Consider the following 15391-nt stretch of genomic DNA (forward strand, 5'->3'; position numbering starts at 1 on the left):
GGTTCCAAGGAGGGATCTGTAGGGAGAAGGGGAGATGGGACAGTGGAGGGGAAGCTTCTTTTTCTACAGGAAGATCCTCGGTGGGAAAGAAACTTGGCAAAGTTCTAGACAACTCCTCTACCTCCTATTCCTGCATTAGGGTGGCTATGACTCCAGGGGTTTTGGTGGAGGGGCATAGAAGGCGTGGGTGGGGGCTGACTGAGGTCACAGCGCCGGGGCCTGTGTCCCTTGACTCACCCTCTCCTGTTGGATGGCATTTGATGTCGAAAGGGTGCCTCCATTTCATTTCAGCTGCTCACTTCCTTCCCTCCTCCCTCTGTTTCAGCGTCTTCCTCTGTACCACGTTCTTCCTAAGGCTCCAGAAGGGGCCAAAGCCCATGAAGCCAGTTGCCCTGGAGAGTGTGAGTTCTGTCAACCCATCCTAAGAACTAGAAGACTGGGGTTTCTGACAGAGCTTTCCTCTGCTCCCTGCAGGATGACATGACATTGTGGTAGATCCCAGAACCGAGGCCCCAGGATGACAGAACAGGAGCCCCTGGCCCTGCTGGAAGTGAAGAGGTCTGAGGTCCCAGAGAAGAGCTCGCCCCAGGCCTTGGTCCCCAATGGCCAGCAGCCAGAAGGGGAAGATGGGGTCGAGTCCCCGGGAGCTGAGTCCCTCAGAGTGGGATCTTCAGCTGGGTCTCCCACAGCCATAGAGGGGGCTGAGGATGGTCTAGACAGTACAGTAAGTGAGGCTGCCACCTTGCCCTGGGGGACTGGCCCTCAGCCCAGTGCTCCATTCCCGGATCCCCCTGGCTGGCGGGACATTGAACCGGAACCCCCAGAGTCAGAACCACTTACTAAGCTAGAGGAGCTGACTGAAGATGATGCCAACCTGCTGCCTGAGAAAGCGGCCCGTGCCTTCGTGCCTATTGACCTACAGTGCATTGAGCGGCGACCCCAGGAAGACCTTATCGTGCGCTGTGAGGCAGGCGAGGGCGAGCGCCGAACCTTTGTGCCCCCCCGGGCCACCCACCCCGACCCCACTGAATGCAAGTGGGCTGAGGCAGTGGTGAGGCCGCCTGGCCGTTCCTGTGGGGGCTGCGGAAGCTGTGGAGACCGTGAATGGCTGAGGGCCGTGGCCTCTGTGGGAGCTGCACTCCTCCTCTTTCCCTGCCTACTATATGGGGCATACACCTTCCTGCCCTTTGATGTCCCACGGCTGCCCACCATGAGTTCCCGCCTGATCTACACACTGCGCTGTGGGGTCTTTGCCACCTTCCCCATTGTGCTGGGTGAGCCTGTGAGACAAAAGGGGGCATCGGGAAGCCTGGCGTGGGGAGCAGGAGGGTTTCCCTTCACTTGGCCTGGTCCCCTCAGTGTCTCCCACCCCCTGCCACTCTGCATGCCCATCTCCTCCCAGGACCACCTCCACCCCACTGTGTAGAGCCCATGGCCATGTACCACCCACAGTGAACCTGCCTCCAGCTGACTGCTTCTTGCACACTTCCCCTGCCTATTCTGACCCTACCCTGTATTTCCCAACTCCACCCAGGGATCCTGGTGTACGGGCTGAGCCTGTTATGGTTTTCTGCCCTTCGGCCCTTTGGGGAGCCACGGCGGGAGGTGGAGATCCACCGGCGGTATGTGGCCCAGTCGGTCCAGCTCTTTATCCTCTACTTCTTCAACCTGGCCGTGCTTTCCACCTACCTGGCCCAGGATACCCTCAAGCTGCTCCCCCTGCTCACTGGTCTCTTTGCCATCTCCCGGTAAGTTGGGGCAGGGGGTGGGGCATGGGAGAGGGGATGGTGCTAGAGAAGCCAGGCATCTGAATGTCTGGAGAGCCAGGGGCAGGAGCTTTCTGGATTCTACACTGGCCCAAATGTGTGCCCTAGAGAGATAAGTCCACTTTCTCTTTTGCACCTTACCTCAGCTGGTAGCAGATGGTCAGCTCATATGTCTTCCATAGGAAGCTGATTTCAGAGACACATAGAACCATGTAGAACTAGAAGGCTTTCAGGTGTCATCTAGATCAATGCACCTATTGCAGCCACCCCTGTGGCAATCTGGCCAGGTAGCTTTTTTGGTCTCTAGTTGAACACCCCCTGTGACTAAATGTGCAATTTAAATTTATATATATATATATATATTTAAAAATAGAGACAAGGCTGGGTGCAGTGGCTCATGCCTATAATCTCAGCACTTTGGGAGGCTAAGGTGGCGGATCATTTGAGGTTAGCAGTTCGAGACCAGCCTGGCCAACATGGTGAAACCCTGTCTCTACTAAAAATACAAAAATTAGCTGGGCATTATGGTGCATGCCTGTAGTCCCAGCTACTCAGGAGGCTGAGGGAGGAGAATCACTTGAGCCCAGGAGGTGGAGGTTGCAGTGAGCCAAGACAGTACCACTGGACTCCAGCCTGGACGATAAAGCTAGACTCCATCTCAAAAAAATAAAAAGCTGGGCTCAGTGGCTTACGCCTGTAATCCTAGCACTTTGGGAGGTCGAGGCGGGCAGATCATGAGGTCAGGAGTTCAAGACTAGCCTGGCCAACATGGTGAAACTCTGTCTCTACTAAAAATACAAGAATTAGCCAGGTGTGGTGGCAGGCACCTGTCAGCTACTCAGGAGGCTGAGGCAGGAGAATCGCTTGAACCCAGTAGGTGGAGGTTACAGTGAGTCAAGATCACACCACTGCACTACAGCCTAGGTGACAAAGCAAGACTCCATCTCGGAAAAAAAAAAAAATACAAAAACTAGCCAGGCATGGTTGTGTGCCTCTGTAATCCCAGCTACTCAGGAGGCTGAGGCAGGAGAATCACTTGTACCTGGGAGGCAGAGGTTGCAATGAGCCGAGATCACACCATTGCACTCCAGCCTGGGTGACAGAGGGAGACTCAGTCTCAAAAAAAAATAATTAATTAAAATAAAAAATAAAGACTAGTTCTCACTATGTTGCCCAGGCTGGTCTCAAACTCCTGGCCTCAAGCAGTCCTCCAGCTTCAGCCTTCCAGTGTGCTAGGATTACAGGCATGTGCTACCACTCCCGGCCTCAGTTCTTCATATAAACCAGTCTTTTTTCATTTGTAGAGGTCCTAATTGTTAGACAGTTCTTTATACTGTGCTAAACATTTCTGCCCAGATTCTGACCTCCAGAACTGCATAGGACAAATTCAGATATTTACCACCACCTGTCAGTCCCCTGACTCTAACACCCTTGTCCCCTAGTGTCTACTTTGCAAAATGGCCCTGGTTTCTTCATTGTCCTGGGAAGAAACTTCTGCCTATCAAGGTTGGGGAGCCTAATTGAGGGTATAGTCCTTCTCTTCCTGTTTGTCAATGCGGGGAGGGCCCTGGTAGAGGGTACTGTCCTTTTCTTCATACAAACCAAGGCCATATGAGCTCTCCTGGCAGCCTTCTGACTCTCCTTTCATTCAGTTTGCCATCACCTAAAATCCTTAGGGGTGTTTTCACATGAACTACTGTTAACCTAGAAGGCACCTTTGAATTTCTGAACCCAGATGCAGGTCTTTCCATTTTCCCTAATACATATAATCTTTTTTTTTTTTTGAGACGGAGTTTCGCTCTTATTACCCAGGCTGGAGTGCAATGGCGCGATCTCGGCTCACCGCAACCTCCGCCTCCTGGGTTCGGGCAATTCTCCTGCCTCAGTCTCCTGAGTAGCTGGGATTACAGGCACGCGCCACCATGCCCAGCTAATTTTTTGTATTTTTAGTAGAGATGAGGTTTCACCATGTTGACCAGGATGGTCTCGATCTCTTGACCTTGTGATCCACCCGCCTCAGCCTCCCAAAGTGCTGGGATTACAGGCGTGAGCCACCACGCCCAGCCCTTTTTTTTTTTTTTTTTTTTTAAAGACTGCGTTTCACCATGTTGGTCAGGCTGGTCTTGAACTCCCAACCTCAGGTGATCCACCCGCCTTGGCCTCCAAATTGCTTGGATTACAGGCATGAGCCACCACACCCGGCTTTTTTTTTTTTTTTTTGAGACAGTGTCTCTCACTGTATCACCCAGGCTGGAGTACAGTGGCATGATCTCGGCTCACTACAACCTCTGTCTCCTGGGCTCAAGCAATTTTCCTGCCTCAGCCCCCCCGCCCTCCACCCCGAGTAGCTGGGATTATAGGTACAAGCCACCACATCCAGCTCATTTTTTTTTTTTACTTTTAGTAGAGACAGGGTTTCACCATGTTGGCCAAGCTGGTCTCAAACTCCTGATCTCACATAATCCACCTGCCTTGCCCTCCCAAAGTGCTGGGATTATAGGCATGAGCCACTATGACTGGCCTGCTTTTGTTACCTTTGATACAGGATTCCAGGTAGCTTGCTAAAATAAAATATTCTTCCTATTGAGCTAAAATTAGGCTTCCTGTCACTTCTGATTGTGGTCCATCAGTCAGCTGTCCCACCAGCCTCCTGACCATCATGCAGCCTTGCATTTTCTCCCAATAGGTTTTTCCAAAATAAATATGTTCCTGTTCATATAACTCAGCCTCCCATCTCCAGCTCTTTAGGAATACTGGTCTCAGATAGAAGTTGGCTTAAGCGGTAAAAATCATCAGGGAGCTAAAGGAAGATTCAGTGATTGTCTGGTCCAGGCTTCCCATTTTACAAAAGGGAAATCACAACAGACTAGGGGAGAAGAGTTGCTCAGGTCAGTCCGCAATAGTGGCAGGACTAGAAACCAGGTCCCTTCCCTCTCTTATCCAGGGTTCTTTCTTCCTTCCCATGGATAAGTTCCTTAAGCAGTGTGTGCCTCAGTTTCACCATCTGTAAAATGAGGTTGTTATGAGGATTAAATGAGTTAGTTCACGTAGAGTGCTTAAAACAGTCTGGTACTTGGTAGGGGTTCATTATGCTGTGCTGCTTCCTAGTGCAATAGAGAAGCAGCAGTAACTCACTCTTCCCTCCCTTTCACAGGTAAAAAAGAGTAGAGGCACATGAATTATGTAATAAGTGTCCTTCATACGTTAAGAAGTGATCCTTCGTATATTAAGAGGAAGCTGCTCTCCCCTCTCTCCATTGAGGGGTGTGTATTGAACAAATTTCTCCCAAGAAATTTGTGGCTGACCCATCCTCTGGGCTTCAAGCCCTCCTGGAGGTGGCTTCTTTGCTTTCCTCTTTCCCTCTGCCCCTCTAAACTGGCAGAAGAGGAGGTAATGAACAGGTTTGGGTTCAAATCACGGCTTTACTATTTCCCAGATGTGTGATATTGGACCAGTTTTACATAACTCCTTTGGAACCTTAGTTTCTTCATCTGCAAAAGGATAAATACAGTGAAACACACTGCAGCTATAAAATAATGAGGAAACTGTTTTTATATTGATATAAAATATCTCCAGGATATATTATATGGGAAAAAATTAACATGCAGAGAACAATCTATGTAGTATACTGACCTACTTCAAAAAAGGGAAAAAGAACTTTTTGCTCGTATATGCACTTAAAAAAAAAAAAATCGGGCCGGGCACGGTGGCTCACGCCTGTAATCCCAGCACTTTGGGAGGTCGAGGCGGGTGGATCACGAGGTCAAGAGATTGAGACCATCCTGGTCAACATGGTGAAAACCCGTCTCTACTAAAAATACAAAAAATTAGCTGGGCATGGTGGCGCGTGCCTGTAATCCCAGCTACTCAGGAGGCTGAGGTAGGAGAATTGCCCGAACCCAGGAGGCGGAGGTTGCGGTGAGCCGAGATCGCACCATTGCACTCCAGCCTGGGTAATAAGAGCGAAACTCCGTCTCAAAAAAAGAAAGAAAAAATCACTCAGTGTACTATCGCACTGGTATTTTTTCTTCTTATTATTATTATTTGTCCAAGAAAAGCACCCTGTTCTTTAAGAAAAAAGATAAAAGCAAAAATCTGCTGGGCATGGTGGCTCACACCTGTAATCTCAGCACTTTGGGAGGCCAAGGTGGGTGGATCACTTGAAGTCAGGAGTTTGAGATCGGCCTGACCAACATAGTGAAACCCCATCTCTACTAAAAATACAGAATTAGTCGGCTGTGATGGGTGCACGCCTGTAATCCCAGCTACTCTGGAGGCTGAGGCAGGAGGATTGCTTGAACCCAGGAGGTGGAGGTTGCAGTGAGCCGAGATCTCACCATTGCACTTCAGCCTGGGCAACAAGAGTGAAACTTCGTCTAAAAAAAAAATAAAATCAGCTGGGCATAGTGGCATGTACCTGTAGTCCCTGCTACTTGGGAGGCTGAAGTGGGAGGACTGCTTGAACCCAGGAGTTGGGGGCTGCGACTGCACTCCAGCCTGGTTGACAGAGTAAGACCTTGTCTCTAATAAAGTAATAATAATAATAAAGAAAAAAAATAACTCAGTGCACAAGAAACCATAATATTGATGCCTGGGGTGGGGGTGGGGGAGAATAGGGTGGGGATCAGTAAAGGGAGGAAGATATTTTACTATACTCATTGTATTTGCTCAAACATTTTAAAGTTTGTACAGCCAGGTGTGGTGGCTCGCATCTGTAATCCCAGCTTCTCAGGAGTCTGAGGTGAGAGAATTCCTCAAGGCCAGAAGTTTGAGTCCAAACTGGACAACAAATCAAGGCCATTTCTCTAAAAAAAAAAAAAATACAAATAAATGGAAAATAAAAGAGGAGAAGGAATAATGTACTCAACTTCATAAACGTGGGGAAGTCAAAATCAATCACTTAATTAGCGCTGTGCCTAATAAATATTAAATGCATAAACTTTGGCTGTATTTAAAGTACCAGCCATACCCACCAACTGCATCCGCCTCCCCGATCTATTCCCCACACCGTCAGCTCATTGCCAGTCGGCTGGCGAGCTTCCCTCCAGAGTAGGCTGACCCTTTCTTGCCCCCGCAGGCTGATCTACTGGCTGACCTTCGCCGTGGGCCGCTCCTTCCGAGGCTTCGGCTACGGCCTGACGTTTCTGCCGCTGCTGTCGATGCTGGTGTGGAATCTCTACTACATGTTCGTGGTGGAGCCGGAGCGCATGCTCACTGCCACCGAGAGCCGCCTGGACTACCCGGACCACGCCCGCTCGGCCTCCGACTACAGGCCCCGCCCCTGGGGCTGAGCAGTTCCGCCCTCTCGCCCTCGGGGTAGGGACGTGGGTCTGACATCTTTGAACCAGCTGAGCCTGAACTTCGCCCCCAGGCCTGGGACTGCGGTGGGTGGAACTTGCTACTGCTCCAACAGGGATCCAGTCAATCAGTTCTCCCCTTGCCGGGGCTGCCTTCACCTTTGGGGCCCGGCACCGTCATAACGGGTGGACTTAGTTTTCTTGCAGGAAAAAAGGTGGACAGCCGTATTTCTTAAGGATGCTGAGGGCATGGGGCCAGGACCAGGGGAAGGGCACAGCTCCTTCCTAAGCAGAGTCCCAGCACTGCTACAAGGGCTCCCTAATGCTGGACTCTGCTCCACTCCCCGGCTTCCCATGAGGCAGTGGGAGAGCCACAGCCAAAGCCCTGACCACTTCTGTGCCAGCTGTCTAAGCAGAGCGCCTCAAGGACTCTGGAAACGCCTAAGGATAGAGGCTGGGCATCACATCAAATGGGACTTTCATGTTTGGTGAAAACCTTCCTGGGGATCTGGATTCAGGACACTCCATGACTGGCCTTGGGGCCCTTTAGCCTCAGTCAAGACTACTTACAGCTGGCCAGTCCAGAGCTGCTGCTCTTCTACCTATTTAGGACCCGTAACTTCTCACCTTTAAACTGCCCAGAAGCCATGCCCCTCCCACGGGAAGAGGGGAGCAGACAGGGAAATCTGCCTCCCAAGAGGGGTGTGTGTGTGTGTGTGCGCCCACATATGTGGTGCTGGGGAGTGGCTGGTTGGCACAGTGGCTGATGTTAACCTGGTGTGAGTGTGTGTGTAACAATAAACTACTACCAGTCTTTGCTGGCTCTTTCTTCCTGTTTGTCCCCCAGTCTCAAGTGTCCCTTCCCTGTTTAATTCAGATGACAGTAGAAACCTCCCAGCTCAGCCAGGCGCGGTGGCTCATGCCCGTAATCCCAGCACTTTGGGAGGCCGAGGCGGGCAGATCATGAAGTCAGGAGTTTGAAACCAGCCTGGCCAACACAGTGAAACCCTGTCTCTACTAAAAATAAAAAAATTAGTTGGGTGTGGTGGCAGGAGCCTGTAGTCTCAGCTACTTGGAAAGCTGAGGCAGGACAATCAGTTGAATCCAGGAGGTGGAGGTTGCGGTGAGCCAAGGTCATGCCACTGCACTCCCGCCTGGGCAACAGAGCAAGACTCCGTCTCAGAAAAAAAAAAAAAAATTGGTGCAGTGGCAGGCACCTGTAATCCTAGCTACTCGGGAGGCTGAGGCAGAAGAATCTCTTGAACCCAGGAGGCAGAGGTTGCAGTGATCCGAGGTGGCGCCACTGCACTCCACTCTGGGCAATAGAGTGAGACTCCGTCTCAAAAAAAAAAGAAAAAAGCCAGGCGCGGTAGCTCACACCTGTAATCCCAGCACTTTGGGAGGCCGAGGCGGGTGGATCACGAGGTCAAGAGATCGAGACCATCCTGGTAAACATGGTGAAACCCCGTCTCTACTAAAAATACAAAAAATTAGCTGGGCATGGTGGCACGTGCCTGTAGTCCCAGCTACTCAGGAGGCTGAGGCAGGAGAATTGCCTGAACCCAGGAGGCGGAAGTTGCGATGAGCCAAGATCGCGCCATTGCACTCCAGCCTGGGTAACGAGCAAAACTCCGTTTCAAAAAAGAAAAAAAAAGAAACCTCTCATCTCTGCCTGGTGGAGCAGGGTTCCATGGTGAGGAAATAGAGCCTCAAACAGAAACTTGACTTCCAAGCCCATCTCTTAGCCCTTCCATTCCCTGGAACCACCCGCAGACCAGCCCAACGACACTCACACATCAAGAGACTGGAGCCCTGTGAAAAAAAATAAATCTATTTTCTTGCCTTCCAGGGCAGCCAATCAGTCAGAATGCCTCTCATTTAGGCCTGCAAGTCCCATCCAAGGGAAATGTGTGGAGATGCAAGACGGCAACACCAAAGGGACTTTTCCTTATCAATAACCCTGTCCCCGACCCACCTCCAAAGTCCCCTCCCCAAGGTATGAAGGAAGCCCCACCTGGGGGTCTCCAGGAAGTTGAGGCTGGCCTCTGAGGTTCCACAAAAAAGCAAGACGGGAGTGAAGGGACTGGCTGGAACTTGACCCTCCAACCTCCAGAGTTTTGAGGCACAGCAAGGCAGGTCCAGTAATGTCCTTCCCTCCAGAAAGCGGGTCTCAATTTATGGACTGGTACTCTGAGTACTTCTTGTGGCGCAGCAGCAGAACCAGGCCGCCCCCCAGTAGCATGAGCCCTGGGGCACCCAGGGCCACCGCCATGATGCCCAGGATTAGCGGGGACAAGCCATCCACTGGAGGGAAGCCCACACCCAGGAGCATTGACCTAGAGCGAGCAGAGAGAGACAGGAGTAAGACGGCTTAGGAGGAAAGGCCGGGAGGCTCAGCCTTCGTCCACTTCAACTCCCCAAGCCTCTGGCCCAGGCCCTGGCTCTCACCAGCTGAGGTAGTGTTGGTCCCAGTAGCCAGGGCCTGTGGAAGCACCAAACGTCAGATTGAAGGCACAGAAGTTATTCTGGGACCCGAAGAAGGCTCGGACAATGGGTGACTGGGGGAGAGGGTATGCCAAGGCAGGATGGAGAGGGGAAGCGTGGCAGGGCAGGGCTGATGCTCGGTCCCCCTGCTTCTGGGAGTAAGCCACTGGTCGCCACTGTGCGAAGCCTGACGGGAGGGAGCCCCATAGCAGCTGGTCCAACTGGGAAGAAAGGCAAACAAGGGAGGTAAAGAGGACCAACCTGTGCCCAACCCTCCCTTCCCTGCCTCTCCCAGCCTTTATCCGTCACTAGCAGCAGGAGTCCTGAGTCCTAGGCAGGGCCTCGATCCCTCCTCTGTAAAAATGGGGAGTTGGGCTGGGCACGGTGCCTCGCTCCTGTAATCCCAGCACTTTGGGAGGCCAAGGCAGGCAGATCACCTGAGGTCGGGGAGTTCGAGACCAGCCTGACCAACATGGAGAAATCTCATCTCTACCAAAAATACAAAATTAGCTGGGCGTGGTGGCGCATGCCTGTAATCCCAGCTACTCGGGAAGCTGAGGCAGGAGAATCACTTGAACCCAGGAGATGGAGGTTTCAGTGAGCCGAGATCACACCATTGCACCCCAGCCTGGGCAACACAAGAGTGAAACTCCGTCTCAAAAAAAACGGAGTAAGACTGGACGAGTACTGAGTTGTTTTCCAAGCCTGCAAGTCTGGACTCAGCCCCTCCTCTTGGCTCCAGGCCCCTTGCAGATCTCCACCCGCCAGAGTGTGAGTCATACTGCACTGCCTCTCTGTCTGTCTCCACTGAGGGCAGAGACTGGGTCAGATTCATTAGCCCAGAGCCTAGCACTTAAACGACCCAAAAAAAAGTGTTGCTAAATGTCAAATGGTTGAATGACTTTCAGGTACCAGTGGTGTCCCACCTACATTCCTCACCCATCTGCCTCTCTCCAGGAAGTCTGACCTGGAAGACAGCAGGTGCATATTCATCGTCGATGGAGTGCTGCTCCTGCATCAAGGGGCAGTCAGGGCCCTGGCCCAACGTGGCTACCTCCAGCCCAAACAGGGAACGGTTTCCCCGGGGAGAGGCGCCAACCAGAGCCACCTCTAGTTGACAGGTGTCCGCTGTGTGCAGGAGGCGAGGGGGTTGGGCTGGTCGGCTGGATCTGGAAAAGGCCTGGACCTAGGAAGGAAGATGCACGGAAGGTGTGGGAAACAGCTGGATGCTGATGCTTAAAGGCCACCTCCATCGTTAAATCCCACCTCCATCGTTAAATCCCACCTCCATCGTTAAATCTCACCTCCATCGATACATCCCACCTCCATCGTTAAATCTCACCTCCATCGATAAATCCCACCTCCATCGTTAAATCCCACCTCCATCGATAAATCGCACCTCCATCGTTAAATCTCACCTCCATCGTTAAATCCCACCTCCATCGATAAATCCCACCTCCATCGTTAAATCCCACCTCCATCGATAAATCCCACCTCCATCGTTAAATCCCACCTCCATCGATAAATCCCACCTCCATCGTTAAATCCCACCTCCATCGTTAAATCCCACCTCCATCGATAAATCCCACCTCCATCGTTAAATCCCACCTCCATCGATAAATCCCACCTCCATCGTTAAATCCCACCTCCATCGATAAATCCCACCTCCATCGTTAAATCCCACCTCCATCGTTAAATCCCACCTCCATCGTTAAATCCCACCTCCATCGTTAAATCTCACCTCCATCGATACATCCCACCTCCATCGTTAAATCTCACCTCCATCGATAAATCCCACCTCCATCGTTAAATCCCACCTCCATCGATAAATCCCACCTCCATCGATAAATCCCACCTCCATCGTTAAATCCCACCTCCATCGATAAATCCCACCTCCATCGTTAAATCCCACCTCCATCGATAAATCCCACCTCCATCGTTAAATCCCACCTCCATCGATAAATCCCACCTCCATCGTTAAATCCCACCTCCATCGATAAATCCCACCTCCATCGTTAAATCCCACCTCCATCGATAAATCCCACCTCCATCGTTAAATCCCACCTCCATCGATACATCCCACCTCCATCGTTAAATCCCACCTCCATCGTTAAATCCCACCTCCATCGTTAAATCCCACCTTTGCAAATCAGCCTTTTTGAATTCTTTCTGATTTCCCACCCCTTACCCTGAAGGCCAGGCTGCCATTGGCAAAAGTCCTGGTAGGGTCGTTCAGGGGGTGGCCTTGAAATGTGGCACTCAGGGTGGCAGGATCCAATGAATCAGTGATGTTGTTCCAAGAGAAATCGGCCAAGGAGTATGGAGGATATGGTCTTCCTGGAGGCTGTGCTGCGGTATCGGACACGTTGGTGCTGTCAAACTCAAGCAGCTGGAGGGTGGGGGTGGGGTGGAACTGGGCTCGCCTCCATGTTTCTCCTGAGTCCCCCCTCCCACTCGCCCCCCACCCAGGCTTTCGTATCTATTTCACCCGCCTCCAGCCTTCACTTCCACCCTCTAATTGGGATGAACTCTCCCCTCTGCACTCTTCTTGGTTCTCCCCCAACCTCCTCACCCTGGTAAAAACAAGGGCAGAAGAAAACTGAATGCTGTCCTTGGGGAGCACCATCAGGCCCCCATCGGGCTCAGGGGATAGCACGTGGCTCCAGTTGACGCTCAGGGTGCTGTGGGGGGTGTTGGTGGCCACCAGCACCACCGCCGGAGGCCCCAGGCTGCTCCAGACATAGTGCAGCGTGGAGTTGGGGCCCACTGCCCGGATATGAAGCAGGTTCTGCGGGGGGCCCAGCGAGTTGGGGATGACCTCCAGAGACACCTGGAACGTGGAGTAGCGGAGGACTGAGGCAACGGCATCACAGAGAGACCCAGGCAAAAGAGAATCTCGTCGGGGAGGGGGGCTTGGAAAATGCTGGAGAAAGGATGGGACCTTGGGGACTAGACAAGGAATGTGTGCGGGAGCTAAGGGAATCCTGGGGTGAGGGGCAGGGGGTACAGGATGAAAAGGGGTAGCGGACTCCCCTGACCCTGGTGGGCAGAGCACAAGGCTGGGAAGAAGAAAACATTCAACACTTGCCTGGACCTGGGTCACCCAGGGCTGAGTCAGGGTCCAGACTTCACCCTCACATTCACCCTGCTCCACAATCGCGTCCCATGACCCATGACCGTCTCCCACACCCTCCAGGTTGAAGAACCCTCCTCTTGAGCAGCCGCCCTCCACTCCTACCTAGCCCCTGGATGCCTGGTTCCAGCCACCCTGCAAGGGTAGCATTTCCTGAAACTTCTATCGCTGTAGCCCCAGGGCCCTCACCTGGCGGGTCTCCTCCCCGAGCAGGCCAAATGGGGCTGCAAACAGAAGTAGAGTCAAAAGGAGCAGGGGGCTGGGGGCACAGCGCCCCCAACCCCAGCCGCGCTCAACAGAGCCGCGCATACGGCCGCAATTCAGCCTACAGAAGAGACGCCGGAGGGTCACATGACTCGGGTTCAGCTGATCCCTTTCAAGGGCGGAGCCGCCAAACCAGTTTTTTCTTTCTTTTTTGAAGTTCCTTTCCTGAGCACCATTTAATATATTAAAGAACAGCTTTGTATTCTATCTTAAAATAGAAAACTTCATAGTCTCTTACGAGTAATACAATTTAATACAGTCACAAGATTTCAAGTGAAAAACATACAGTATTCATGCTACAAGTTTTCAATCTTCCTTGGATAATGCCAAAAACAGTATTCAGGCCGGGCGCGGTGGCTCACGCCTGTAATCTCAGCATTTTGGAAGGCCGAGATGGGCGGATCACGAGGTCGGGAGATCCAGACCATACTGGCTAACATGGTGAAACCCCCTCTCTACTAAAAATAAAAAATAGCTGGGCGTGGTGGCACGCGCTTGTAGTCCCAGCTACTCAGGAGGCTGAGGCAGGAGAATCGCTTGAACTAGGGAGGCTGAAGTTGTAGGGGGCCGAGAGTGCGCCACTGCACTCCGGCCTGGGAAAAAGAGTGAAACTCCGTCTTAAAAAAAAAGACAAAAACACAGGATTCAAACAGCATGTTTTAAAACGAACGTGAAATCTCATTTTGACACAAAGACAGGTTAAAGAAAATAAACATCATGGAACTACTAATTTAGGACCAGCACATTGCCTTAAGTCCCCCACCCTGACCCATTGTGGGACTCATAACAGCTGCCTTCTACTCCAGCACGTGAAACTCTGTGGTTCTTCTTCCCTGTGAACTGTGAAACTCTCTATGGTTCTGCTTTCCTGTGGACAGTGTGGTTCTTCTTCTCTGCCTAACATTTTATTTTATTTGATTTTAATTTTATATATATATATTTTTTCTTTTTTCTTTTTTTTTAATTTTAATGGAACGCTTCACGAATTTGCGTGTCATCCTCTCGCAGAGTCCATGCTAATCTTCTCTGCATCGTTCCAATTTTAGTATATGTGCTGCCGAAGCGAGCACCTCTGCCTAACATTTTAATAAAAATTATATTTACAGATGTGTCACTAAATGAGAACAACATACTTCAAAAAAAAAAGCCAATTTATTTGTTAAAATGTTGAAAGAAGGGGCTAGGCTAAGCACAGTGGCTTACGCCTGTAATCCCAACACTTTGGAAGGCCAAGGCGAATGGATCACTGGAGGTCAGGAGTTCAAGAACAGCCTGACCAACACGGTGAAACCCTGTATCTACTAAAAATACAAAAATTAGCCGGGCATGGTGGTGGGCACCTGTAATCACAAATACTTGGGAGGCTGAGACAGGAGAATCGCTTGAACTCGGGAGGTAAGGGTTTCAGTGAGCCAAGATTGTGCCATTGCATTCCAGCCTAAGCAACGAGTGGCAAAACTGTGTCTCAAAAAAAAAAAAAAAAGAAAGAAAGAAAGAAAAAGGGGCTGGCCGGGCGTAGTGGCTCACGCCTGTAATCCAAGCACTTTGGAGGCCAAGGCGGGCGGATCACCTGAGGTCGGGAGTTCAAGAGCAGCCTGACCAACATGGTGAAACCCCGTCTTTAAAAACAGAAAAAAGAAAAAAAAAAAAAAGAAAGAAAGAAAAAGGAAGAAGGGGCTAAAATTGGTGAAATTTAAAAGGGTTGTGGAAAACTGTGGAGTGTTTGTTTACTTCACTTCGCTCATTTATTTATTTGAGACAGTATCTTGCTCTGTTACCAAGGCCGGAGTGCAGTGGCACAATCAGGGCTCACTGCAGCCTCAAACTTTCAAGCTCAAGTGACCCTCCTGCCTCAGCCTCCCAAGTAGCTGGGACTACAGGCACATGCCACCATGCCTGGCTAATTTTTTAAAAGTTTTTTGCAAGGCCGGGCGCAGTGGCTCACGCCTGTAATCCCAGCACTTTAGGAGGCCGAGGCGGGTGGATCACGAGGTCAAGAGATCAAGACCATCCTGGTCAACGTGGTGAAACCCCGTCTCTACTAAATACACAAAAATTAGCTGGGCATGGTGGCACATGCCTGTAGTCTCAGCTACTTGGGAGGCTGAGGCAGGAGAATTGCTTGAACCCAGGAGGCAGAGGTTGCGGTGAGCCGAGATCGCGCCATTGCACTCCAGCCTGGGTAACAAGAGTGAAACTGTCTCAAAAAAAAAAAAAAAAGTTTTTTGCAGAGACAGGGTTACTCTATGTTGCCCAGGCTGGTCTTGAACTCCTGAGCTCAAGTGTTCCTCTCACATGGACCTCCCAAAGTACTGGGATTACAGGGCTGAACCACCACACCAGCCATCACTCTGACTTTAGAACACAGGACTTGTGTGCAAAGATTAGGATAAAGAACTAAAGATGCCAAAAAATACGCCAAACATTAATTACAAAAGAAAGACTAT

The 15391-nt window shown here is 51.0% G+C and overlaps 3 protein-coding genes and 1 non-coding gene across 7 annotated transcripts in view; 1 reads left to right on the top strand and 3 right to left on the bottom strand.

The window, feature by feature from the left end:
* The window catches only part of SMG5 (SMG5 nonsense mediated mRNA decay factor), a 45377-nt gene extending 38423 nt beyond the window's left edge, over positions 1-6954 (bottom strand). For 2 of the 3 annotated variants that reach the window (XM_012449824.3, XM_064370360.1), the window contains exon 1: positions 238-832. In XM_012449824.3, coding sequence (XP_012305247.1) covers positions 238-281 — 44 coding nt within the window. In that variant the 5' untranslated portion in view covers positions 282-832. Of the gene's footprint in view, positions 1-237; positions 833-6861 lie in introns of those variants that run through there. The other variant, XM_064370359.1, reaches the window with a different exon arrangement.
* Positions 325-7057, top strand: TMEM79 (transmembrane protein 79). The gene is made up of 3 exons (XM_012449841.3): positions 325-1274; positions 1535-1748; positions 6844-7057. Exons 1-3 carry the CDS (start codon positions 518-520, stop codon positions 7055-7057), a joined length of 1185 nt encoding a protein of 394 aa, XP_012305264.1. The 5' UTR covers positions 325-517.
* A 1821-nt stretch (positions 7058-8878) lies between these two features.
* Positions 8879-13021, bottom strand: GLMP (glycosylated lysosomal membrane protein). 2 transcript variants are annotated; one of them, XM_012449826.2, is made up of 6 exons: positions 12870-13021; positions 12120-12377; positions 11736-11936; positions 10515-10733; positions 9512-9768; positions 8879-9399 (listed from the first exon to the last, which is right to left on the bottom strand). In XM_012449826.2, exons 1-6 carry the CDS (start codon positions 12987-12989, stop codon positions 9234-9236), a joined length of 1221 nt encoding a protein of 406 aa, XP_012305249.2. In that variant the 5' UTR covers positions 12990-13021; the 3' UTR covers positions 8879-9233. The 2 variants fall into 2 exon arrangements, with proteins under 2 accessions (XP_012305249.2, XP_012305251.2); XM_012449828.2 differs by lacking the exon at positions 9512-9768.
* An 886-nt stretch (positions 13022-13907) lies between these two features.
* LOC135272339 (U6 spliceosomal RNA) lies at positions 13908-14014 on the bottom strand. Its single transcript, XR_010340500.1, has one exon. It is a non-coding gene; the product is annotated as a U6 spliceosomal RNA (small nuclear RNA).
* Between the last annotated feature and the right edge of the window lie 1377 nt (positions 14015-15391).

The sequence above is a fragment of the Aotus nancymaae genome, unplaced genomic scaffold (assembly GCF_030222135.1).
Source record: "Aotus nancymaae isolate 86718 unplaced genomic scaffold, 86718_ANA_hifiasm-v0.15.2.pri h1tg000108l, whole genome shotgun sequence".
NCBI lineage: Eukaryota > Metazoa > Chordata > Mammalia > Primates > Aotidae > Aotus > Aotus nancymaae.